At 41.1% G+C, this 26,710-nt stretch overlaps 1 protein-coding gene across 2 annotated transcripts in view; it reads left to right on the top strand.

The window, feature by feature from the left end:
• GAD1 (glutamate decarboxylase 1) overlaps nt 1-26,294 on the top strand; it is a 40,841-nt gene extending 14,547 nt beyond the window's left edge. For both annotated transcript variants that reach the window (XM_030849721.3, XM_060302275.1), the window contains 12 exons: nt 3,139-3,229; nt 10,051-10,163; nt 11,307-11,422; nt 11,503-11,582; nt 11,807-11,861; nt 13,135-13,251; nt 14,451-14,515; nt 17,944-18,022; nt 19,172-19,321; nt 21,426-21,533; nt 23,237-23,326; nt 24,894-26,294. In XM_030849721.3, the coding sequence (XP_030705581.1) occupies nt 3,139-3,229; nt 10,051-10,163; nt 11,307-11,422; nt 11,503-11,582; nt 11,807-11,861; nt 13,135-13,251; nt 14,451-14,515; nt 17,944-18,022; nt 19,172-19,321; nt 21,426-21,533; nt 23,237-23,326; nt 24,894-25,067 (1,238 nt within the window). In that variant the 3' untranslated portion in view covers nt 25,068-26,294. The remainder of the gene's footprint in view (nt 1-3,138; nt 3,230-10,050; nt 10,164-11,306; nt 11,423-11,502; nt 11,583-11,806; nt 11,862-13,134; nt 13,252-14,450; nt 14,516-17,943; nt 18,023-19,171; nt 19,322-21,425; nt 21,534-23,236; nt 23,327-24,893) is intronic.
• The last annotated feature ends 416 nt before the right edge of the window (nt 26,295-26,710 follow it).

Here is a 26,710-nt window from a genome sequence, read left to right as displayed (position 1 = left end):
TGCCAACACCACTGGTATAGGTGTAGCTTTCTTGAATAACTGCAGGATGGACAAGACTCAATTATATTACAAAGTCTGTGTTTGATTTTTAAAGAAAAACATGCTCATCAATTTAGTTACATCTCACCTTGGTCTGATGACTAATCTGTTCCTGGTGGAGATCAAGTTGTTATTTGGCTAGGAAAAAAAAACAGAGTTCTCTGTGTATGTTTTAGCTTGACTAGCTTTGGTCCACTATTTTTATTTTGTCAGTTCACGCCACAAACACTTTATCAGAGAGATGAGACCATGTACGTTTATCACGAAGCTCAGAATAGTGTTGCCCCTCAAAGAAAAATACATGGATTTGTCATAATAGCAACTCATATCGCCTACAAAACTGAAGTATCACGTGGTCAGAGAAGCATGGACTCTTACTAGAGTCGAGTGTGTGAATCCAATTAGATACTTAGCCTGGAGCCATTCATCCCTGTTCTTCAGAGCAGCTTCTAGAAGCAGATATTTGCATTTGTAGAGTTCATAGTCTTCAGGCAATGTGAAACCTGCATCACAGGGTGTTGACCCTGGCAAAGTGTACTGTTGCTTTCATGGGAAAACACATTTCCTAGTTGCTGGTCTGTAGTTTAGATGTAGTTACTGGAGCAATAGAGTAAACCCACAGGTATTCTGCAATGGAAGTGGAAGATATTTCTTAAGAGTATTAATGCACAGCCAGAATAATGAATAGGGTTTTAGAATGAAAACATACTGATCTGGGAAGCGTCTGTGGAGGGATGATGATGGCCTTTGGAAATTTCCCTACAAATTAACAAAGACTTCTGAAAAAGGAACCAATGTATATACATTCTCCAAGAACTGGGAGAAACGCTAGTCAGCCCTCAGTCACAGTAGACATGCTGACTTCCTTAGTTTTCCTTTTTTGAACTTTTTATCATGGAAATTTTAAACTTATACAAAAATAAAACAGTGTAATGAACCCTGTATACCCAACACCCAGCTTCAGCTATTAGTAGCTCTTGCCGGTGTTGTTTCACCTGACACCCCACCCACTCCCCTCTCTTCTATACTATATGGAAGCAAATCTCCAGCATAATATTATTTCATTCATAAATAAATATTTTTTATTCTCAAGGACTCAAAAAAAAACACATTATCATTGGTACATCCAGAAAAATTTATAATTTTTTAATATCACATATTCAGTCAGTGTTCAAATTTCCAGTTGTCTCATGAATGTCATAAAGTTTTATTTTGTTACAGTTTGAGTCAAGATCCACAAAAGTCCCCCACACTGCAATTGCTTAATATGTCTCTTAATCAATAAATTTCTTCCTGCATCTCTTTTTTTTTGAAGCTTATTTGTTCAAAAATTTTACTTTAAAAAATTACTCTTTCTTTCTCTCCAACCTGACTCTAAGCCGTGTGCTGCTCAGTACCACGTCTATCACCTGTTAGTATTTTTGTTGACTATAGACAGTTGAAATTGAAATTTAAACTAGGTCATTTTGTTGCTTGATAGAAATTCTGGTATGAGATTTTGGGGACATTAAGCTATAGCCATAAGAGGAAAGTAAGGTTTGGGGGGACTTTGTGTCCTTTTATATTTTAATAGACCATGAGATACTGTTTCGCTTTTGTTTGAGGGTATTTGTATCAGTCTGTCTGTCTGTCCGTGTCCATCTTTTGTCTCTGCTATGCGATGTGATTTTGATACATTGTCAAATGGTGTGATTGCATTTATTTATCATTCAATCTTGTCTTAAAATGAAATGTTGTTAAAAGTTTTCAAATGGGTATTGTGTGTGTGTGTATATATATGTACATACATATTTATATTTAAATGGACTTCAACAAAATTAGTTACGTTGTAGGAGATCTCATAGATTTTGTTGGCACTGAGCCGAGTAGAGCAAAATGGACCAGTTTAAGCTATTTAGAGTAATCTACATGAATGTCTGGAATCTGGCCTTGAATTTACACCGAGCTTACTGTTTATGCTTCTTTTATTCTTTCTAAAGATCAGTATTATTTTTCGAGGACTCTTGAGGTGCGGGGATCTGTATATCCTGCTATAAGAAGTCCTAGTCTAGATGTTCTGAATGAGTCCTCATCGCAAGGAGGGAAGGATATACTTCCTCAGAGAGGGGACTTAGACCAGGAACATTCCAACATTAGCTCTCTGACAGTTATTTCAGAGGCAAAAGCAATTTCCTCTGGAAACACAGCAGTCAGCACATCTTTCTAACACCAGTTCTCTGTCACACACCCCTAGATAATCTATTGCGTTGGCGCCTTCGTGTCAGCCAGGCCAAGCCTGCTGTATGGGGTTGAGTTTTTCTGTGAACGCCAAGTTGGCCAAAATTTGGCAATAATCCTGAATTTGCTGAGAACAAAGCCTGATAAAGCATAGAGTAGGTTGAAAAGGACTTTTGAGTTACATAATAATAAAAATTATTCTATCAACAACTCAATGAGTGAATGAGGCTGTGTCTGCCCCTGTTTCACAGAGCAGATGCCAGGTCATCTCAGCAATACATCTAGTTTAACAGTCACCTGACTATATGTGGGCAAAACACACCAATGCTTGGCGTTGTATTTGACTGACACAGAGGCCCAGAGAGTGATGGCTGCCTCGGCATCAGCCTCAGAGCTGGCACTTACCCTGGGCTTGGTTCGGTTCACAGAGCCACTGACCCCTTCTGAGGCCTGCAGCCCTTCCTCCTCCCTCAGCATACCTTGATTTGGAGAATAAAAGCTTGAGGTGTTAAGTTAAAAATTGAAATATTTATGGAGAAAAAGAGGACCACCACATCCAGATTTGTATTTTAAAAAATACAACAGAGGAGCTCATCTGGAAATCAACAATACTGGACAGATTACTTGTTTTATGACATTGGATTTCTTTTACTTGAAAAACATTATGCTTTAGAAACATGTAAGTTTGGGAGACATCTTCAATGTTAAAGGTTGGTATAGGGTGGGTCAAAGTGCCCTTCCTTCAGTATTCTTGGGCAGCCCTATTAGACCATTGGGATAGAGGTCCCATCACTGTGGCCTAGTGGAGTGGACCTTCTGATTTGAAGACAGCTTGAAAACTCTGGATTTGCCTTGATGCTTGTCTGTTACTTACCTCCTTAGGTCATCCTCGATTTTTCAACCAGCTCTCCACTGGATTGGATATCATTGGTTTAGCTGGTGAATGGCTGACATCAACTGCCAATACCAATATGTAAGTCCCACATATTATTTCCACGTAAGCAAACATGATGTCTGAGTATGGCTTGTTGTATTAAAAGTCCAATTCCAATGGTTCTATAATAATTTTATTACAGTTTGCCCTAGTCATCTTTTCTCTTAAAATCTTTTAGGTTTATCACAGTTCTGAGTTAAAGGTAGATACTTGATAAACTATTTTTTAATTGAATAATGCAGTTTAATAAGAGCATGGTCATAAGAAGTCATGACTCTAGCTTTCAAAATTTAGTGTGAAACTTCATGTTAAAAGCCTCCATATTTCTTAATGATATATTTAAAGAGATCATGTTCTGGGATATAATCTTGGTCCATTTTCCCACCCAAGCATATTGCTCCTTATCATTTAGGTCATATTTTCTTCATAATTAAAGAGGCCATAAAGCCACAAACCAATTTGATCAGCCTATTGTTCAACTAAAAATTCTAAAACAATTCATGTAGTGATATCCCTTTGAAAGGAATTATATATCCCTTTCAAAATAACTGTTTTTCTGAATGTGAAATTTTTTTCATACTTGAGTAGGCAAAGCCTTTGTTTGTTTCTAAGTTCTTGTAAATTTATTTGAAACTGTCTCTAAGGTCCTGGCGGTAGGAGGGTTGTGTGTGCAAGTAATACCTGGGTAGTCTTCTGGTAATCACCCCACAGTTTCTTCTACACACAACGTGCCATCTTTGGAGACAAGGACAGGTTACAAGTTGATGGAGGGGCATCATAGCCTACTAAGTACTGTCTCTTCTTTCAACGCTAAGATTATGTTTTACCACTCTCTATGTATCCAGACAGTGGTACCACATTCTATGAAAGTGTCCAGAGGGAAATAATAAAACAAGGTTATCGCAATAAGTTAAAAATAACTACATAAGAATTATATGGGTTTTAGTCACTGTGGAAATATTTGGAAAATAACCGTACACTTTTTAGTTCATGGTAAAGTAGATTTGAAAAATGAATTTAGGTGAAAGGGTGGTATTATTTAAAATGAGAAATTCCATTTGACGTCAAGATAGAACGTAAGTTATTAAAGTTCAAGGTATTCTATTTTTCTTAAACTACTACCAGCCACAGAACCTGAAAGGGCATTTTAAACTTATATATTGATTTGTGTGTGTTCCAAAGCTGTTTAATGCTGTGACTCAAAATACTTAACTACATTCAGAAAAGTTTCTATTAATTAAGGCCTCCTGCTTTGTTTGCTAATTTAAAACAACAACAACATTTAAAAAGCAAATGTGACAAGTGAAACCATTAGTGCCAAAAGGCATAAAAGATTAAATTGATTGAAGTCAAATGGTTTTCCTGCTCCCTACTTGCAAGTCAAGGTTAACTTCACAGAATGTTCATGTTGGATCACTGAGGCTCTGAAGGGCTGGGAGGAATTCAGGTCAAAGACACAATCACCTGTATGATCTCCTAAACAAAAAACTCCCCTTTGCAGGCTTTATGTTTATGGTTTGTGAGATAAAAATATATCAGCAAGCATAGACGTAATATATTAATTATAACTTGAAAAAAGACAGTAATGTTTAACTGAAACATCTCACACTAAGGAATGATTTTAATTAGAAAGTACAGCTTTTAAAAAAAAACTTAACTATTTAGAAAATAAATGAGAAAAATAGAGTAAAAGGTACATACCCATTAAGGCCCAAGTACCCTTATTCATATAGGCACCAAATTCACCCAGTGTCTTTAAGTGTGTATTCTGTAGGCCTCTCAGCTGTGATTTCCTAATATATATAGCTCAGTCTCAAGGTAAATAAAAGGAATTCACCCCGTTGAACCATTTATGACCACATATTCTCCTAAAAGACTTTTCCTTAACCAGGGAAATCTCACAAATTCTCCTTTTTTTTTTTTTGTATGTGTTCATAAAATGAAAGTCCCTTACTCTTCCCTTACCTCAGCTCAGCCATATGAAGCGCTAAAATATTGTCCAACCATCTGAGGTCAAGGTCAGTCCAACTAAATGGCACATAGTAATTGCAGCTGTACTGAACAGTGGATATTTATAAAATATGATCCGATTCCAACAGATCGATAGCAAAGGTTATTTAAAATACTGAAATAGTTTCTGTCAGTTCTAGAGACAAGGCATTGTCTGAAGAAGTAATAACTATTATCTAGAAATTGTTCTAAGCCAGTTCCCCTGGAAGATCATGAAATGTGGCAGCACTGTCAGGAGGTTATGCAGAAATTTGCTCCCTTGTGACAAGTCCTTCTCCAGCTGGGAACAGTGTTCATAATAGGCCTGGGAAAGAATGGCAAAAGGATCTTTTTTGGCAGAGTAGGATTTAATTAGTGATACACTCATTTTTTGGACCTGTACTTCATTGAGTTTGGATGGCACTGGTAATAGAGAATAATAACTACATTCCTCAGTATACTCTCCCTAAAAGAACTATCCAGTATTTTAATCCAAGTGGCAAAGTGTAAGGTATCTGATGGTTAGAATAGAAGGAACATTTATGCCCATGCTTTCACACCCACCTGTGCATTCAGCTTTGAGATATATTCTTCCAAGCTAGGACTCAGTGAAGATGCAAAGAAAACGTCACCAATGTGTAGTTGGCCATGGCATGTACAGCTCTTTTCTTCCAAAACACGGGCACCGAGCAGGTGTAAACAACAGCCTACCCTCAAGCACCTGACGATAATACATAACCCTAGTGGCAAGAGCTATCACAGCCCTTTGTTAGGAGGTTATGATTTCAAGTATCTAGCACTTTATTTTCATAGAAATTACACAGGAGAAATTTTGTATGGGGGTTATCAGTCATTTTACACTAGTAGGCAGGTCGTTACAGAGGAGCCTGCAGTAAGTAGTTCTCATTTGTCATAGAAAAGCAGCTGTGATGTAAAGGACATGGAGTTCCAGCTTGGAAACATCCTACATGTGAGGTCTTGAAACAACTCACTGAATTTCTCTGAACCCCAGTTTCTTCTTCAGAAAAATGAAGAATAATTGTATCCACCTTACATAGTGATTCTGAAGACTAAAACAGACACCAGTCTTAAGTGCCCAGTGTATACAAGGTACAATGCACACACCCAGGAAAGGCAGCCAACCCATAGGTCACTGTTGCCATTTGCAACCCCTCCCTTCAACTTCCCAGCTCTTTTGTTTCTGTCTCTCATCATCTCTGGACACCAAAGGGGCTCACTAAGCTCCCCCTCAGGTGTGTTATCTTTTAAGGTAGAGATGGGCCACCCACCACATCCATAAGGAGGATAAAATCTAAGAGGAGTGTCAAGTTAGAGAATCAACATAGAAAATTATTTCTTCCTCTCGTTAAAGAAGTTCCTGGTTTGGCAGTCACCAGGGATGCAGGATCCTTGTGCCTTCCTGGTTCATACTGAGGCATGTGGCTCTCATCTTCAAAGTTACTTCATGGTGCAAACTAGCTGCTGGAGTTCCAGCCATCATTTATGTGTTCCAGATCTCAGGAAGGAATGCAGGCAGAGGGAGGAAGGAGGAAGGAAGGAAAGAAAGAAAAGAGGGAAGGAGGAAGGGCAAAAGGGAAACACACTCTTTCCTTCTAAGAAACCTTCTCAGAAGCTCCACAAGACATTTCTCATAGCATCTCTTTAGCTAGAACTTAATCCAATGGCCACACCTAGGGAGGCTAGAAAATACAGTCTTTGATCTGGATGAACTGCAACTCCAAATAAAATTGAATGAAGGAAGGGAAATTTTGATACTGGTTAGCAACCAGCAGATTCTGCCATCAGAGAAAATCAGCTTAACAATCAATTTGCCTCCGTTAATCCCACTGGGAAGGTGAGTTGAACTACTAAAACAGGGCTGACTCACTACCCTACTCAGAATATAAAAACTCTCCTTTAGTGTCACTCCCTGAATGTCACAATCATACTGTTTTTAAACCCTTACTTTCAATCCCATGTTCTTATGCTTCAACCTAGAGCTTTTAGCAGGTTTAGTTTCTTATCCTCCGATTCTGAAATGTCATCTTGTACTATGACTTTAGCATCAAACTAGCTTCTTCTGAATCCATATTTGACCTTTCATCTCTTGCCTTTATCCACTTTCATCTGTCATTTACGGAAGGGGTACCAAACCTGGAGTCCCAGTTGCAAGAGGAGACTCTCCTACAAGTGTATACAAAATGATGTGCATATCCTCATTTTCTTCCTGGAGAGAGGGACCATAGCTTTCCTAGGAGTCCCAAAAGTGTCTGTGATCTCAATTAAGTTAAGAACCACTGCTCTAGGGTGAACTTCAAGGTCTTCTCTAAGGCTCTGGATGCAGGCAGACTCCCAGTTGTAAACACGGCCGAGGATGAGAAGGCAGGTTCAGAGGAAGTGTCAGGAATGGGGGCACCACGTTAGCCCCTGTGACAGGTCTGGCTGAGGATCAACAGCCGTGGGGCAATCTACCAGCTTCCAGGAGAGAGTGTCAGGACTAAGGTCACGAATCGGAATAAGCTTGGTGTTAGCTGTGGGGTAACTGATCTTTCAGACCCAGGCAGGGACTGTCAAATAGGATGCAGCTAAGGCCAAGATGCTGGATTCATCCTAGTAAGCTTCCTCCTCAGGGTTGGGAATTGTGTCTTATGACATCTTTGTCTCCGCAGTACGTAAAAAGCCATTTGGAAGAAAATAGTCATTCATTAAATATTTGTTGAACAGAACTGAAAGAAAGGTTTCAGAATCAGGAACCTGGCATAAGTAAGGAACCTGAGATAGATGAGATCAGATAATCTCACGATCAAACTCTCTAGACTCTTCCTCCTGATCCTGAGAGTAATAGCCATATTCCTGGTAAGAAGACTAATTCATGCAAACCGGGGCCCTAAATTGATTCAAATCCTGAAGTGGACAAACCCTCTGGCCTTCAACCCCATCCTTTCTCCCTTCCCCATGTGGTTCCTGCACTGACTTGACTCTGGTCCAGCTTTCATCCAATCCTTGATAAGGTTCTGATATTATGGTGTATGATTCCATTGGTTCCTTGCCTTACCCTAGAGAGCCTTCTCATTTGGTACTGTGAGACTTAAACACACACACTGCCACCAGTACTTCTTCACCATGCAAACATTTTTGCCATTCCAACATTTCCAACAATCAGTGGCACTGTTGATAACTCATTTGTTCAAGAATGGTTAGAACCACATCATGAGTTTGCCCCTTGGTACACTCAGCAGCACAGGCTAAACCAGGAACCCTTCTCTTCTTCTTCCTTTATCAGGCCATCAGACATGAGGGAGTGTTGGTTGCTACGGTGATGGGGCTCAGAGCAGAACCAAAGCATGATTGTGACCTCCAGAGGTGATGGTAACTGAACACATGATTTCCAAGGGTCTTCCTCCTAAATTTCAAGGTTTCTCCCAAGGAAAATGGACATATTCTTTTTGCAAACAAAATTCTTCTATGAGGAGATATACCCTGAGGATCCTTCAGGATCTTTTTGTCCTCTTTTACCACCATGTGATTAATTTGATTATTTTTCTCCATGATTAAAATTTAGTACCTTCACCTGGGTCTTTGTACAACAATTGTTATTTCATCCTTGCAAATAGCTTTTCTAAATCATGAAGCCAACAAAAATTCCCATTAATTCCCAGCATTGGCATTCAGCCTAAACACCCTAACCAGGGATGAAGTCTCCCCATACCACTTGGCTGAGTCAATCTAGGAATCTCCCTTCGGCGAGCATTGTCTGAGCCGAGCCCACAATCTCTAATGCTTAAGAAGGCCAAGCAAAAAGAAGAAAGACAAAGTCTCATAGTCAGTAAATATCTTTTTGTTTTCTGGTTTAATTTTCTGTGGATGGACCTTCTTTGATTTCTCTTAAGCCCTTTGCCTTGGTACCATGATTTTGTTTCAATGATTAGTCACCAGACGGTGTTTTGAATGGCTTTGAGAAGAGCATGGCTTGCTACTTTTAAGTCAGTTAATTAGAAGACAAAGCTAACCTACCAGAATATCTTGATGCCCACAGTTAGCTGTGTATGCCAGTTGACATTCTTCTTGTTTTTTTGTAATTGATAATTAGAAAATCGTCACTTACAATTATTCTTGACAGATATCGACTTCAGAGAATTATAGAAGCATTGCTGTCCTTAGGGATTATCAGTAGAAAAACCATGTAGATAATTATATTGAGATCTTTAAAACCTAGGTCAATACTTCCAATTATCTTCATGGTTAGCTTTCAGGTATTTACATTGTTTTTAAAAGATAGACTTTTTGGGAATTCCCTGATGGTCCAGTGGTTAGGACTCCGTGCTTTCACTGCTGAGGGCGCGGGCTCAATCCCTGGTCGGGGAACTAAGATCCTGCAAGCCACCTACCTCGGCCAAAAAAAATTAAAATACAGACTTTGGCTCTGGGTTTTATAAATTCTACAAGTGTGAAGTTGGCAATCAGTTTTTTTTTAAAATGTTGCAAACCATTTATATAGAATTTAGAATACATTTTTTCAATTAGCATTTGCATCACCCTATAATCTTAGAGGTGAAAGGGACCCAGAAAAGTCATTTTCTTTCCTTCTGTTTCTCTGGGTGGACCACACCTAAGACATTCCATTGAGATGAAAGTCTGTTTTGTTGGTGAAGAATCACAGAGCAGGTACTTCCACATCCTCTCTCGGTAACCCAGGCTGGTTTCTGACATTTTATGATTGATGACAGTGCATTTCCAGGAAATTAATTGTTTTAGTGGTTTTAAACATCTTTTATTCGAACCCAAGTCCAAATGCTAAACCAGTTATCTGTGTTCCCCAAATAAGTGGTTTGACTTCTTTATTTTCATTCTTTTTCTCACCACCTTTCCAGGTTTACATATGAAATTGCACCAGTGTTTGTCCTCATGGAGCAAATAACACTTAAGAAGATGAGAGAGATAATTGGATGGTCAAGTAAAGATGGTGATGGGATATTTTCTCCTGGTAGGTTTCTGTTCTCTTTCCCCGGCTCTCCTCAAGGTTTGCAGTATGGGTCCTTGGGGTCCATGAGAACACTAAACACAAAGTGAGTTTGTAGAAGAATAACAATTTTTTCAATAGTCCTGCCTTCTTACCTTTGTCAGAGTGAAGGCTAGCAAGCATGCTACATTCTATATGTACTAACCAACAAAGGCTGTGCCTAAACCTGTACTCACTGGCAAAGGCTGTGTCTAAATCATGCTAAACAATTCTGGTCTGTCGATAGCAGTTTGATTAAGCTGGGGATCAGAGAATCAAGATTATCAGTGGACAGATCAGTTTTGGCCAAAATAGTATATCTACTTTAAATCTCTAGTTCAATATAGATACAATAAGAATCTTTAAAACAAGGACAGATAATCTTGTAGAAAGGAGGGAGTTTGGAGTGGTGTCAGAGACAGTGTGACTGTGTACGAAGGGAAGAGAAAAAATAAAAATTGCAATTGTTCAGGCAATTGAATCAGTCCATGAATTTGCCTGTTTGTCAGGTAACTGATGCAAACATGACTTGTTTGTGTTGGCCAGACGTACCTGGTTACCTCAGTTCTCCTTGCATCTTGATTTAAGTAAACACGAGTTTGGTTTTATTTTAATACACTTGGAGTTCTTCTAAATGACTCAATAACTCAGTTGGGCTGTTCTTTGAGGAGAGTATCCAGGCAATGTCACTGTTTCCTTCCATAGGCTCTATTACTCTCTCTTCCTCTGTCTTTCTGACTCAGAGAAAAGATTCATCTTTGTTCAGTAAATAGATTGAGCAGAAAATGGAAGCAGGAGGGTTGTAACTCACCTATCTCTTTGCAGCCGCTGCTTCTGCCACCCCTTATATTCCTGTCTAGGCTTCGAGGTGGGACAGGCACCAGAGTATGTGAATCACCTCCAGCCAAATTGCCTAAATGGCTTTGGTAATAAGTGTGATTATCTGTATCTCCAGGGCAAAGGGACCAGAGGGAAGCCCTGGCAACAGGGAAGCCAGCAAAACCTATCACGATATTGTCCTTCCCCTTTCTGACCTCCCTTGTCTCTTGAGACACCACGTCAGCCTTTTTTGTTAGAAACAGTAATGAGGAAGTCCCAACAGCTCCCAATGTGTCTGCTTGCCGATAGGGGGAGCCATATCCAACATGTACAGCATCATGGCGGCTCGCTACAAGTACTTCCCGGAAGTTAAGACAAAGGGCATGGCAGCCGTACCCAAGCTGGTCCTCTTCACCTCAGAACACGTGAGTTGGGTGCTCTTGCACATGGATTGTGGTGTTTTCCAAGGGACTGTCTAACATCTAACCTCCATCCTCTGTTGCAGAGTCACTATTCCATAAAGAAAGCTGGGGCTGCACTTGGCTTTGGAACCGACAATGTGATTTTGATAAAGTGCAATGAAAGGTAGGCAGGGGAGAGTGAATATTAGGTTCTTGATGTATTAAATGTGCTCATCTGTTAAATTTGTTTTATTGTGCTTAAGGACTGACTCAGTACAGTGTGCCAAGCTGCTAATGGTCTGTTGAAAATATCTGATTAAATTACTTTTTGCTGCTGTTGAAGTTTTTTTCCATGTGCAATCTCACTGATTGTTCATTTTAATTTCTCTCCTTTTACAATAATTACAGGGGGAAGATAATTCCAGCTGATTTAGAGGCAAAAATTCTTGAAGCCAAGCAAAAGGTATGTACTCTACAGTGCATCTAAACTCTGGTGAATATCGATTTTTTAAAATACCTTCTTTCTGCCCTAGACAATAAAAGTGTTTGATAATATAAGAGATAATTTTATTGTGTTTCTAAAATTCTTTTCTCAGATGTTTGCTTATTTTCAACTTGTGTGATGACATGGCTTTAAAGCTGTGTCTACACAATATCAATTTTTTTTGAAAAGTGGAAAATTCAGTCATTAAACCACTTGTTCTGTCTTCACTGTGCCAAATGACTAGTTTGATGTACTTCAGTAAATCCACTATCCGCGTCTCATGAAGATGCAGCCTAATTGAGGTTTTCACTTGCTACTTGTTAAGTATAATCTCATTTTAACAAGTATCATTTAAGGTTAGGATTCTATTTAGCAAACTGCTTGCATGCCCTGGCAGTTGGCCCATGATACTTGGTGAATCCAGCCTCAATAAATTCTCTTAAACAGAAAAATCGCATAGAACAGATATATGCACGAGGCACTGCCAAGTAGCTGTCAGGCCATTTACCAACTCATTGTTGTTTTGGTTACATTCTTGTAACTCCTTCTCTAACTATGGTTGTTTGCCGGGTCTCAGCAGAGGAGACAGAAATGTCGCTAGGACTGAGCAAGGGGCAGAGGAGGAACTCCTAGAACTCATAGACTTCCCCAACCCTGTCTGAGCTCTATTGCTTCACTTTCTCATTTATTTCTTGTTCACACCAAAATTTTACTGTATCTACTCTTAGGGAAACAGTGTATAGACCTGTTTTCAATAACCAAACAATGCTTCAGTATTATTATTACCTCAATACACTTAGAACAGCACAGCTTCTAAAATGTAGAATGTCCAGATGACACTCAGATACCTGCCCATCACTCCACTTATTACTCTTTCCTGCTTTATTGTTTGCCATAGAACTTATCACTACTAAACATGCTATTTATTTTGCTTATTTAATTTTGTTGACTGTCAGTCACTCCCGACGAGAATGCAAACTCCATAAGGACAGAAATATTCGTCTTTTGTGCTCACTGCTGTATTCCCAGCATCCACAACAGGGCCTGGCACATGAAAGTCTTCAAAAATATTTGTTGAATAAATGAAGGAATGAGTGAATGAGCTAACAGAGAATAGTCCCAGATATAGTATCTGATAACACACCAGCTTAGCTGATCTCCGCTGGAAATAAATGCTACAGTAATTCTTCTCCGTCATGTGGAAAGGAGGGAGGTTAGAAAGACTAATCAGCTTGTCCCTCTTACCTTATAGGGATACATTCCTCTGTATGTCAATGCAACTGCCGGCACGACTGTTTATGGCGCTTTTGATCCCATACAGGAGATTGCAGATATATGTGAGAAATACAACCTCTGGCTGCATGTCGATGTAAGCGCTGTAACTCAGAGTGGCCTGGTCCCGTCGGGGGGGTGGAAGCAGCTCTGCTTTATAATTTGCCTCCAGCTTCTCCCATTGCCTCTCTCCCTACTACATTTCTCTGGCCCCTAGCAGGCCATTCATGACAGGTGCACACCACACGTCTGTCCATCCTCTGGGGCTCACCCAGCCCTTACTGGCCAATTGCTGTCATCTGTGATTCATCCTAGAATTTCATCTCTGTCACTTTCCCGGAAAGCTTTTGTCTGAACAAATGTCTAAGAGTGAAGGACAACTGATTTCAGAGGGAAAAGATGTAAGATACAACGTATAGAAAGTGGCCATGAGTCTGAATCTGGGCACTCAGCTATCTGCCTTCAGTCCAGCCATCTATGACACTTTTCTTCCAAAAAAAAAAAAAAGGAAGGAAGGAGAAAGGAAGAAAAGAAGAAAGAAAGAAATGCATATCTGGTACATGTAGGAAAAATAAGGCAGCATATGGAAGGTGTTATCAATTAAGAGATTTAGTTCCAAATTTTCCTAGGAACATAAGAGGTACATTTTCACATGTGTGACTGGATGTGTTTTTTCCTTTTTCTCTCTCCATTCTCTTATGGGTTTAACTTCTCACAACTAGACAGTGGGGTGATCTGCCCTGCTATTGGACAAATGATAACAAAGGCTGTTCCTGTGTCACATGGTGTCCCAAGATATTCGATCCCCATGCATCAGAGGATGCATAAAAATGTCTTGCTATTGCAGGAGTGGTTGTGGGACCTCCAAGCCCACCAGGGCTGCTGCCTTGTGAGTTTTTCAGGAGCCCTTAGAATTCTGCTCTGGGCAGAATCAGACAGCAGTCCCTAGTCCTTTGTGTCGCTCCCGGAGCTCCGCCCCTTGTCTCCTCAAGTGTCCCTGGCTTTCCAGAGCACTTTGGGCCTTGGGTCTCAGCACCACAGACTCAGCCCCTATATACCTGTATCACTTGCACTGCGACTCTGACGTTAACCAGGAGGAACTTTTGAAGAAGTGATAAACGATGAATAAGCACAACTGCCCCTGGTGGAACAGTCAGCGTGGGTTCCATTTGTCAGAGAAGCTTACGCTTTTCGCTGTTTACATTCTCGCTCATGTTTCGCTAGAGATGTGAAGTGACCGGGCGTGGACTCCTCAGCGCCACCTCCCTCTCCCTCTCTTTTTCTCTGTCCTCACAGGCTGCCTGGGGTGGCGGGCTGCTCATGTCTCAGAAGCACCGCCATAAACTCAGCGGCATAGAAAGGTAAGGGCTGAGCACAGGGCCCCCCTCCGTTCAGGCCATGCAACACGCTGTGCCGCTGAGTCCCTAATGTCCCTGCCCTGATTCCCAACGTCTTATTCACTCTAAGCTCACTTTTGTTCAGTAGGCACTTATTGAGCACTTACTGTATGCCAGGCACTGGGAAATTAAAGATGATGGATTTCCCGGTCAAATGAGTTCTCGCCTCAATTCACGATTTGGAAAGAGAAAAAAACAAGTATGCAGATAGTTACCACACCATGTGATATGCTCAACAATAGATGTGATTGCAAGGTGCCCGGGTAGGAGAGAAGAGAGACTTACCAGTGTGGGGATTTGGAGGCTAAATGGGAGTTTGTCAAGGGCACAGAAAGGGGTGCTGACTTATTTCATTCTTTATTCTCACTAAGCTTACGTTTCCCATTAAGCTGGGAAAAGGGTAAGACACTCAGCTTACCTAACTTGTCTCATGAACAAAGATATTTCATCTGCCAAGCCATGCTATTTTAGACAGTGTAGTTGGAGGCCTTTCTGAGGAGGAGGCGGTTCAGCAGATACTGGGATAAAGGGAGAGAGGAAGCATGAATACAAGGAAGAGTGTTCCAGGCAGTGGGAAGGGCAAATGCAAAGACCCTGAGGTAGGACTGTTCTTGGCAAGTTGGAGGAAGGACTGTCACTGAGACCATTGTGGCTGGAGCAAAGTGAGAGCAGTGAGAGCAGACCAAGGGTGGAGAAGTGGACGGAGAGCAGGTGTCAGGGAAAGCACTCCAGTGGCTTCAGTGTTTGTTACCTCTCCTGTGCCTCTTCCCTTGCATTTCAGTTTTTTGTGTATTTTTTGTTTTGTTTTTGTTTTTGTGTGCGGTACGCGGGCCTCTCACTGTTGTGGCCTCTCCCTTTGCGGGGCACAGGCTCTGGACGCGCAGGCTCAGCGGCCATGGCTCACGGGCCCAGCCGCTCCGCGGCATGTGGGATCTTCCCAGATCGGGGCACGAACCCGTGTCCCCTGCATCGGCAGGCGGACTCTCAACCACTGCGCCACCAGGGAAGCCCGCATTTCAGTTTTGAAAGGCCAGTATTGAAGCGAGTGAGACTGACTCGTTGAAGCATAGTTATATGACCCTTAACTTGGAGGACAAGATCTTAAATGTAGATAAGCCAGTCCAGCTGTACTTTAGATTTCTCAGGCAATTTCCATTTTCCATCTTTGAGTCAAGAAAAACTTGAAAAATTTTGCACTAGACTTTTTCTTTTCTAACATTTTAAAGTACATATGTCTTCTGAAGGACATTGAATCCACGTCATGTCTTATTACTTTCCACCTGTAGCACCAAAGAATCATTTACTTCAGACCTTTAGGACATTCAAAAAACATTTAAGACATTTTGTGAGATCTATGTATAACTGGTTTTTTTAAACTTATTTATTTATTTATTTAATGTTTTGGTCTGCGTTGGGTCTTCGTTGCGGTGTGCGGGCTTCTCATTGAAGTGGCTTCTCTTGTTGCGGAGCACGGACTCTAAGCGCGCGGGCTTCAGTAGCTGTGGCACGCAGGCTCAGTAGTTGTGGCTCACAGGCTCTAGACCACAGACTCAGTAGTTGTGGCACACGGGCTTAGTTGCTCCGCGGCATGTGGGATCTTCCCGGACCAGGGCTTGAACCTGTGTCCCTTGCATTGGCAGGCAGATTCTTAACCATTGCTGCACCAGGGAAGTCCCTATGTGTAATTGTTTAATGATTCAGTGAATGATAGCAATGAGAAAATGGATTAAATTCACTACCTTCTAAATAAGGCTTGACTGATTTTTTTTTTAATAAATTTATTTATTTTTGGCTGTGCTGGGTCTTTGTTGCCATGCGCGGGCTTCTCATCACAGTGGCTTCTCTTGCTGTGGAGCACAGGCTCTAGGCGCGCAGGCTTCAGTAGTTGTGGCTCGCGGGCTCTAGAGCGCAAGCTCAGTAGTTGTGGCACACAGGCTTAGTTGCTCTGCAGCATGTGGGATCTTCCTGGACCAGGGATTGAACTCGTGTCCCCTGCATTGGCAGGCAAATTCTTAATCACTGCGCCACCAGGGAAGTCCGACACTGATGTTTTTTAATGAAATAAACATTTAGTCAACTTTTCTTACAACTTTTCACAGTCTCTTTCATAAAGGTTTTTATTATGCACATGGGGGAAAGTACATCAGGCCTTTCTTTCTTCTCCTTGAGATACAGCGTACGCCTGTGGTCATGTATACACTAAACTATTTTCCCTCTTATGCACCTAAGCAAGATGAAGAGGTTAAAAATTCACAGCAGGAATTTAGCTCCAGGGAGAGCAGAGGCAGTATAATTCCGAGCCAATTGCTATGTCTGGGGAAAACATCCTTCACAGGATGTTTTCATAGAGCCCAGCTGTGGGCTAGGCCATTGGAAAGGAGCTACCTAAGCTTTAATCATCATACATTACAGTTGTTTCCCTAATGTCCTAGCTAGTGTGCTCCTTAACCATTTAATTGTGTCTGACAGAGTGTTGTGGTTGCTAGGAGACCATGCTTGTTAAGCTATCATTGCAGCCTAAACAGGCAAGATTATGTTTATTTAGCATTTAAACAATGCTGCTAAGTAGCCAAAGTCTAGAATTGTCCAACTGATCCTTGCTTTTATGTGTCAGTCTTCATACTACCTTATAAGCAGGTAGGTCAGCGTCACCAGTCCAATTCATTAGTAAGAATGGGAAGGCAGAAAGAAGCTGAGTCTGTAGCCTAGAGGGAGGCAGTCTAGTGGAGAGGATATGAACACTGGCTCGACAGTTAGACTCCCTGAACTTGAATCTTGGCTCCAGCGCTTCCCAGCTGTGTGACTTTGGGTGATGTATTGAACCCTTTTGTGCCTCAGTCTCTCTATCTAAAATAGGGGTGATAATAGTCCCTATATGATAGGATTGTTGTGAGAATTAAGTATTCAAGCATGGTTATTAGCATTATATATTTACTAACTCATTTTATTCAATTCCTTGAGGCAGATACTGTTCTCCCCACTTTACGGACAGGAAAACTGAGGCTCAAAGGAGTTATGTAACTTGCCCAAACTAGCAAATGTCAGAGCCAGGTTTCGGACTTGGGTACTCTGGCTCCAAAGCTTGAGCCCTCAACCATGACACTGCACTGATAAATGCCTGTAACACTCTTAGAACAATAGGATACATAATAAATGATGTTCATAAATGTTAGGTAGTATTAATACAGTTATTTAGAAGAGGCAGTCTGCCACTTAGTGCTCTGAGACTGCCTGCAAAATATTTGTTTACCACTTGATTAGTCAATTTAGGGGACGAGGTGTCGAAAACTTGTCTTGACTTGAGTTGCGGTGGGTGATGTTTTCCTCAGGAGGACGGTTGCCTCTTGCCGACTCCTGCACCTCCTCCTCAGAGCATCATGTGTTTCTTTCAGGGCCAACTCAGTCACCTGGAATCCTCACAAGATGATGGGCGTGCTGTTGCAGTGCTCCGCCATCCTGGTCAAGGAAAAGGTCTGCCCTTCCCCCAAAGATGAGCTGGTGGCCTGCACACCCTTTAGAAGGCACAAAAAGAGAAAAGCATGGGTTTTTTTTTTTTTTTTTTTTTTTTTTTTTTTTTTTTTACAGTACTGGCTGAGGAACTCACAAGATTGACAGCCCCACTGGGCCTGCCATGGCTGTTCTTTCCCACCTGCGCATGTTAGCCTTTGGCTAACCCAGCATATCCTGTTGGCCCTTGCTCTGAACTGTCCTTCTTCCTTGTTCAGCCCCCAGGGCCCTGCCAGTGATAGAAACTACAAGGGCATTATTTGAGTTTGTGGTCCCAAGAGCTGAAACAACTTATTTGGAACCACAACTACAAATGTCAACTTAGGGCAACAAGGAATGTTGACCAAAAAGCTTCTGTAAATGACAATAGTTGTATAACTTGCCCAAATTAGCAAACGTCAGCCGGATTTCAGACTTGGGTACTCTGGCTCCAAAGCTTGAGCTCTTAACCATGTCACCGCACTGACAAAATGCCGGTAAGGCACTTAGAACAATAGGTAGTATATTCTCTTCCTAAGAATCTAATAGGGCCCTGCCGTGGAGGGCCTTGTTCCTCCAGTAAAACTGTTGCACACTGAGGCGTCTTCAAAAGCCTGTCACCAACCCGTGGGGGCCAGTACCTGTACAAGCTTTTTACTCCACTCCTAAGTAGAGCGCCTGTTAACTTCATAGGAGCTCCCGGAAAGGATTGGAACACTTTTTAGGGGGTGCTTTGGCGGAGGAAAATTCTTCTACGCATGAAACTATCCCACCCTCTACAGGAAGTTTATATCTCCAACCCCTGCTGACTGAATGCCCTAGCACTTCCAGTCTGTGAAATAACCGAAAACACCCATGGACATTTCCAGATGCTCCTTAGAGGGACAGTAGGGTGGGCTCTTGTTGTTGGCATCTGAGACAAAAGATCGTTTTCCAATCAGAGTGATAGAGGAGAAGGGGCGAAGGGTTTTCCAAGGGTGGTTTTGGAGAAGGACATCAGAACAAGTGCACGGCCTCATGAGACGTTAGAAGAAAGATTGTATGTGACCCTAAGTCCGGCCTGCCCTGTTTCAAAACCATCCACACCTCTGCCCTGTGAATACAGATGCACGCCTGTCTTGATTTCCATTACAGGGTATCCTCCAAGGATGCAACCAGATGTGTGCAGGGTACCTCTTCCAGCCAGACAAGCAGTATGACGTCTCCTACGACACTGGGGATAAAGCCATTCAGTGTGGCCGCCATGTGGACATCTTCAAGTTCTGGCTGATGTGGAAAGCAAAGGTACGAAGGAGGGCATTACAGGAAATAGAGCAGAAATGTAATTTGCACAGGCTAGCTGGCAAAAGTGAGGCAAAGATATATCCCAGATAATCCATTATGTACGAAATCAATATCTAGATAATTGAGTTAACTGTATTTTCTTTGCAAATGAAATCACTTTATCCTTTATGTCAAATTCTCTCTCCTTCCATTCAGTCTCCTCAATTTGAATTAGCATGACTTTTCTTATCACTTTCTCTTATAAGCACTAAAAATTTTGTCAAGATAAGGACTTCCACAGCAGTCCTTAGGGATGCTGAAATTGTTTAGTGCAGATGTAGAGAAAGAGATAAAGATAAAATTACTACATTATTCTGTGCAGAACCCTGAGTTCCTTTATATGGCCTCAAATCATGGGATATATATGACAGTTTTAAGTTCTCTTTAAATAATGGCTTTCCCATTATGTGTACTTCTATACTCTCTTCTAGAAAATGCATACTTTATTCTAAGAAATCCTAGACTGAGGCATGCTATGTCTGCATTCATCAGTCTTTCAGGATGCATTTCTGTGTCTAGAAAAAGAAGCAAACTACTGGAACTTCCCCCAGTGGGGGTGAGGGAGAGGAATACCATGGGACTGTTTATTTCAAAAGTATTTGTATGCAATCAAGTAAGGGCAATTTTTATTTCACAGCTTTATATTGCAGCCATCGCTTTATTTTTCTACTGTTAAAGTAATTTAAATAAATTTCCATATATAAGATCGGGTCACCTGATACCAAAACAAAAAAGGGTTTCCAGCCAAACATCTAGTCCAATGTTTTTTCTGTAAGAAGAATTTGATGGATTATTAGTTTTTTTCCTCATTAAGTTATTTTGTCTTAATATAGAAACAGTCTGAATTTGATTTCTACCACAGAGTAATCATAGGTATTTTAAGCATATAAATAGTCATAAATTGCAACAAGAGAAAGAGCCCTATCATTCAGAAATATGATAACCACATGGCCTGTCTCAGTAATTTGTGCCTTGGTTTTGCCTGACAATAACCGCTTTGAACAGTCTGCTGGAAGTTTAGCTCAAAGAGTATTTATTGGTTACCAACGTGGGACCTGGTGCGGGCTTCCTTCCCAAGAAGAAAGTGGACTGGCCCGAGCACTGCTCGGCGGCAGCTGCTGCTTTGCCAGTGTTGGGCTTGGCCCAGACACATTAGCAACCCACAGGCCTCGTGCATCTGCTCTCCTTGTTAACACCGACCCACTCAACCCCCCCCATGCTGCTGTTACTAATCAGCCATGCTGGCTTTGGAAACTCATGCTCAATCAGTTTGTCAATAGATGGAGCTACTGCCATCTCAGGGCACATCCTGAGACCAGTGCTTCCCCATCTGCCTGCCTGCCTCTCACTAGAAAGGGGTAATACCGTGTTACATGGAAGGTAGCCTGCCTGGGAGTGAGGGGGACGTGTTTGGCCAGGACTTCCTGCTGCGGAAGGTGGGTTCTAAGGTAGTATTTCTCCAACTATCTGTGGTGAAGAACCGGCTGGGGTGTTTTTAACCTCTCATAGACCAGTACGATAAATTGGTCTTCACTTAATTCATTTATTGTACACTACAATAAATGAATTGCTAGAAAGGTGAAATAAAAAGCCATACTAAGTATGAACACCGGTTTTAAAAATGCAGTTCAGTAGGCATAAAATTACTCTGTCAAGTGACCATAAAAGTGCCTTATTACTTAATCTCAATTTTTGGACTCATCTTATCATGGACTGGTTACATTTTGTGGACTGGCCTCAGTCCATAGACAACAGTTTGGGTGGCATTATCCTAAAGCAAACCAGAAATGGGCTTCAGACTGTGAATTACTAGCAAGAAGCTAAAAGCCCTGTTGAGAATAACTGCCCAGAGACTAGAGTGCCTTCAAAAGAGACGAGGCACACTTTATCGCATGCAGAGCTATGAGAAAGCCATACATATTTAGTGAGATGGTTCTTGCTAACCATCTCCAAGAATACTCTTACATATATTTCCGATAGACAAAGACAGCATAGCCCTCTCAATGCCATCACAGGGAAATTCAGCCTGTCACCAACAAACATGACTTTTCCTTTTTTAAAACAGGGCACAGTGGGCTTTGAAAATCAGATCAACAAATGCTTGGAGCTGGCAGAATACCTCTATGCCAAGATTAAAAACAGAGAGGAATTTGAGATGGTTTTTGATGGTGAGGTAAGTTATCATCCTGGACTAGATGTATAGCATTTCTGGAAAATCTCTTGAGGGAAGCTCCTGAAGCTGTAGTGTCTCCCACGTTGCCAGAAGCTGCTTCTGAATTTTCATTCTAGCACTCTTCATTTACTTCCCTCTGTGTCCATGAATGTTTCTTCTGGTAGCATTGGGATGACTTTTCCCCTTCACCTCTTCTAGAAAAGATATAGTTCTCAGCCGGCCCTTCGTAGGCAAGAGGTGTTTCCTTGGCAGGTCTGAATCCTGTATAATTCTGGGGTCTTATTATGGTGTTGTACCTCCATGATAAAGTGTTCCTCAGTTCCAAGAAGCTTATAGGATGGGTATATCCTTGTCTTCCAAGACTGGTTCTAAAATGAAGTTCTACTTTACAATAGATTCATTATGAAGAGAGCAAGATACAGTTCTCTCTGAGTTATCTCTGCCCTGAGTTGTCTCTGCCCTGAGTTCAGATCCGTATTGCACACAGTAAGGTACTTGTCATACCAGTGTTGGCTGAGTGCCTGCGGTGTGCCTTGCCCCAGGCCAGGAGCTGGATTATAGTGTAGTGACCAAAACAGGTACCGTCTCTGCCCTATTGGAGCTCGCAGTTGAATAAAGAAAGTTGGGGGCTTCCTTGGTGGCGCAGTGGTTGAGAGTCCACCTGCTGATGCAGGGGACACGGGTTCGTGCCCTGGTCCGGGAAGATCCCACATGCCGCAGAGCGGCTGGACCCGTGAGCCATGGCTGCTGAGCCTGCGCGTCCGGAGCCTGTGCTCCGCGACGGGAGAGGCCACAGCAGTGAGAGGCCCGCGTACCGCAAAAAAAAAAAAAAAAAAAAGAAAGTTGGAATAGGAGCCAGTGCTGCACAAAAGGACATCCACTCATAATTCAGTGTAATAAAACACCACCTGCATTCAATTCAGTCTATTTATCAGGCACCTAAACTACTAGGAACACACCGGAGAGTCACCAACTGAGCAAAAGAGCCCTGAGCAGTTCAAATCAATCATACAGTGCTCATGCGTTTCACCTCTGGGACCTCACTCTCATCATTTACACTAATTTAAACATTCTACTAGCAGGTTAAAACAAATGTAATGTCTCTAGACCATGAGAGGCAGGCACAGTGATGGCAGACAGCAACTAGGAAGGAAACTGAAAAACTATAGCAAGAATACAGAAGGACTTAAAAAGCATGAGTCTTTAGGGCAGGAACACAAACAGTTCTAAGCATCTCAATACGCCCTGTCTTATAGATTAGAACCAGTTTTAATTTTCATTATGATAATCCTGAGTCTTCAGAGAAGGTTCAGTATTGATAGAGTAAACTCAGAATATTCAGTACCAATAAAATTAACTATGTTTTGAGCATCTTCTATACATGAGGCACTACAAAATGGCAAGATGGATAATACCCTTTTTTAAAATGACCCAAATGTAATTTTTTTAACATTTCAGTGTTGAAAGGTGGGTAACTTTAGTCATCTAGAAAATGGGTTATGGGAAACAGTTCTCTTGTCAGATATGATGGGATTAACCAGGCGTTGTTCTCCCAAGTATAGAAGTAACATGAAGCCTTTTTTTTTTTTTGTCTGAGAGACTTCCGCCAAGGGTCCATAGGGGTTTTGGGACAGCTTTCTCTCAGGTTCTCATAATTTTTCTGTTTTGTTTGTACGCATGCTTGTCTGTGAAAATCTCCACAGCCTGAGCACACGAATGTCTGTTTCTGGTATATTCCACAAAGCCTCAGGGGCGTTCTGGATAGCCCTGAGCGCCGGGAAAAACTACACAAGGTATGGAATCACTCCTTGTCTCATCTAACCCTCTGCAATTTCTCTGGCTAGTCAGAAGATCCTCACTCTGATGTGTCTTTCTAACGGAGGAGAAATAAAAGCTAAAGGCTTGGGGTGGTAGGGAGACATCTTGTTATAGTCTTCTTGGGTCTGAATTGTCCCCTCACTGCGGCTCAGATCAGTGGGAACCTCTGGAGGACGCATCCCTGCCTTAGGTTGGTGTTCGTCATTAGAGGGGTCATATGCAGCGCAGTTGAATAATATACATATTCCTAGGAACTTTCGTATTAAACTATGTCTGTTAAAATATCTTTTACTAAGTTCAAGGCTGTTCTAATGCTGATTCATTCTAGTTGTCGGTTTCTATATCTAGTTTATATATTACTTATAGTTGTTTGTATTGTATTTAATTTATATACTATTTCATTCATCTAACCATTCAGCAAATATTTGTTGAGCAGAGTCCATGTGCCAGACAGTATCCTAGGCACTGGATTATACAGAAGCCCTAATTTGTGTTGTTGCCCATGTGAATTTTTTGGTTTTGATTTTGAATTTATTATCATTGTCCTATGTCCGACTTTCAAAATTCAGTTGCGCAGTGCTTTCTGTAGGAATATGTGATTGGGTAGACTTAAATAGTCATTAGAGGCCATCATCAAAAAGCCTACAAATAATAAATGCTGGAGAGGGTGTGGAGAAAAGGGAACCTTCCTACACTGTTTGTGGGAATGTAAATTGGTGCAGCTACTATGGAGATTGCTTAAAAAAACTAAAAATAGGGTTACTATATGATCCAGCAATCCCACTCCTGAGCATATATCCAGAGAAAATTCTAATTTGAAAAGATACGTGCACCCCAATGTTCATAGCAGTAGTATTTACAATAGCCGAGACACGGAGACAACCTAAATGTCCATAGACAGAGGAATGGATAAAGAAGTTGTGGTACATATATACAATGGAATATTACTCAGCCATAAAAAAGAATGAAATAATGCCATTTGCAGCAACATGGATGGACCTAGAGATTATCGTACTAAGTAAATCAGACAGAAAAAGATAAATATCACATGGAATGTGAATGTGGAATCTAAAAAAATGATATAAATGAACTTACAAAACAGAAACAGACTTCACAGACATAGAAAATAAATTTATGGTTACCAAAGGGGAAAGGGGATGGGAGAGGGATAAATTAGGAGTTTGGGATTAGCAGATACAGACTACTTCATATAAAATAGATAAACAACAAGTTCTTACCATATAGCACAGGGAACTACATTCAATATCCTGTAATAACCTATAATGGAAAAGAATCTGAAAAAGAATATATATATATGTGTGTACAACTGAATCACTTTGCTGTCCATCTGAAACTATCACAATGTTGTAAATCAACTACATGTCAATTTAAAAAATTAGTCACTAGGTATTAGCCAAGGAAGAAACTTGTACAAGTAATAAAAAGAAAATGGCTCTTTTTTCCAACTAAGAAATGGGTTGCATTTTGAAAAAGAGCATGGTATATCAGTCTTGAGTTTTGTTTTGTGTTTTCCCTCACAAGGTGGCCCCGAAAATCAAAGCCCTGATGATGGAGTCTGGCACGACCATGGTTGGCTACCAGCCTCAGGGGGACAAGGCCAACTTCTTCCGGATGGTCGTCTCCAACCCAGCCGCTACCCAGTCTGATATCGACTTCCTCATTGAGGAAATAGAGAGGCTGGGCCAGGATCTGTAATTGCCGTCCATAGAACATGAGTTTCTGGGACTTCCCTTTCCCCTCTGGTATTCTAGGACAAACTCTATATGTTGCTGAAACACATAGGCCATTTCATTGAGGGAAAACATAATATCTTGAAGAATACTGTTAAAACCTTACTTAAGCTTGTTAGAGTTAGCAGGAAATGATGTTCTTTTTCAAAAGTTGCACATTAGGAGCACAGTATATATGTACAGCTATATATACCTCTCTCTATAAATATATGTCTGTATAGTGAGTGTGGCTTAGTAATAGATCACAGCATGTCTCCCACTCCAAGAGAATTCACTTTACCTTCAGCAGTTACTGAGGGCCAAACATGCTGCAAACCAGCTTGCGCAACAACCCCAGGAAAGATGTTTTTCAAAATGCCAGGTGTCGGGGACCAAGGGAAATGCTGTTGGCAGGAGTTGACTTCATTGTCGGTATTTCTCCCGCCTGAAGTGATGATGGATGAGAAAAAGCACCACTGCCTGACAAGAGTCCCGCCCTTCCCATTAGTATCCTGTGAGGGGAAAACAGTAGCAGAGTCATTGATTGTTTCAGGTGTACTATTGCTGTATTTTTAGAGATTAAGTTGTATAGATTGTGGATATTTCTGTTGTCTGACCTTGGGGCGGAGTGGAAGAACACATGTAATGATTTCATTGACTGTTTAATAGTAGGTATATGAAATATTTGCTTATTTATATTCAGAGATTTACCATGTTAAAGAGGCGTCTTGTATTTTCTTCCCATTTGTAATGTATCTTATTTATATATTAATGCAGTAAGTTCTAAAAACTGATTATGGTATTTTCGTGCACTTGTGAGCCAAAGAGAAAAGATTAAAATTAGTGAGACTTGTATTTATATTAGAGTGCCCTTAAAATAATGATTTAAGCATAAGTTTACTGTCTGTAAGAGAACTCTGATACTGTACATAACGTATATATGGAAATCCTGTTACTTACATAGCATCTGCTCTTCTGTTACCCTCTCTGTCTGGCTATATGTCTGTTCTCTACGCTTTTCTAGTAACTGTTGCGTAATAACTAGATCCCCTGTAATTTTGTAGTAGCTCATGACCAATCTCTGTGACTTGCTTAGCACAAACCTAAGGCAATGTTTCCGAAGACCTTCTGAAGTCGGATAAACTGACCAGGCTCACAACTGTTTTTGAAGAAAGGAAATTCACACTGTGCGTTTTAGAGTATGCAAGAAGAATATAAACAAATAAAAATATTCTCCATGGAGAATTTGAAAAAAATTTTCTTTTAGTATCTGTTTCATGCAGAAGGAGAGGTTTCCAGTTATAGTTACGGGGATCACCACAGTTACGGGGATCACTCTCCACTAGCTGACTTTAGGTGATGCTCAGTACCTTTATTAAGTTGCAACTCAACCCACAGTCTTAGGTTCCCAAGCCCCTTGTCTAAAAATCATTGGGATTCTAATTAAATAAAATTTGCAATTCACACCTGGAAAAAGAAAAGCCATTCCTGTTTTTCATTTTCCTATCTGCATCTTGGAGTTCCATCCATTCAGTTACTCAACAAATGTTTTCTTCCTCTATAGCAGGCAGTGTTCTAGCACTAGGTAGGGTTGCAGAGGTGTGCATGGCAGACAAATTTTCCTTCTCG

Source organism: Globicephala melas, chromosome 7, assembly GCF_963455315.2.
Source record: "Globicephala melas chromosome 7, mGloMel1.2, whole genome shotgun sequence".
Taxonomy (NCBI): Eukaryota; Metazoa; Chordata; class Mammalia; order Artiodactyla; family Delphinidae; genus Globicephala; species Globicephala melas.
The sequence above is the reverse complement of the archived record's forward strand: the minus strand, read 5'-3'. Positions and strand labels throughout refer to the sequence as shown.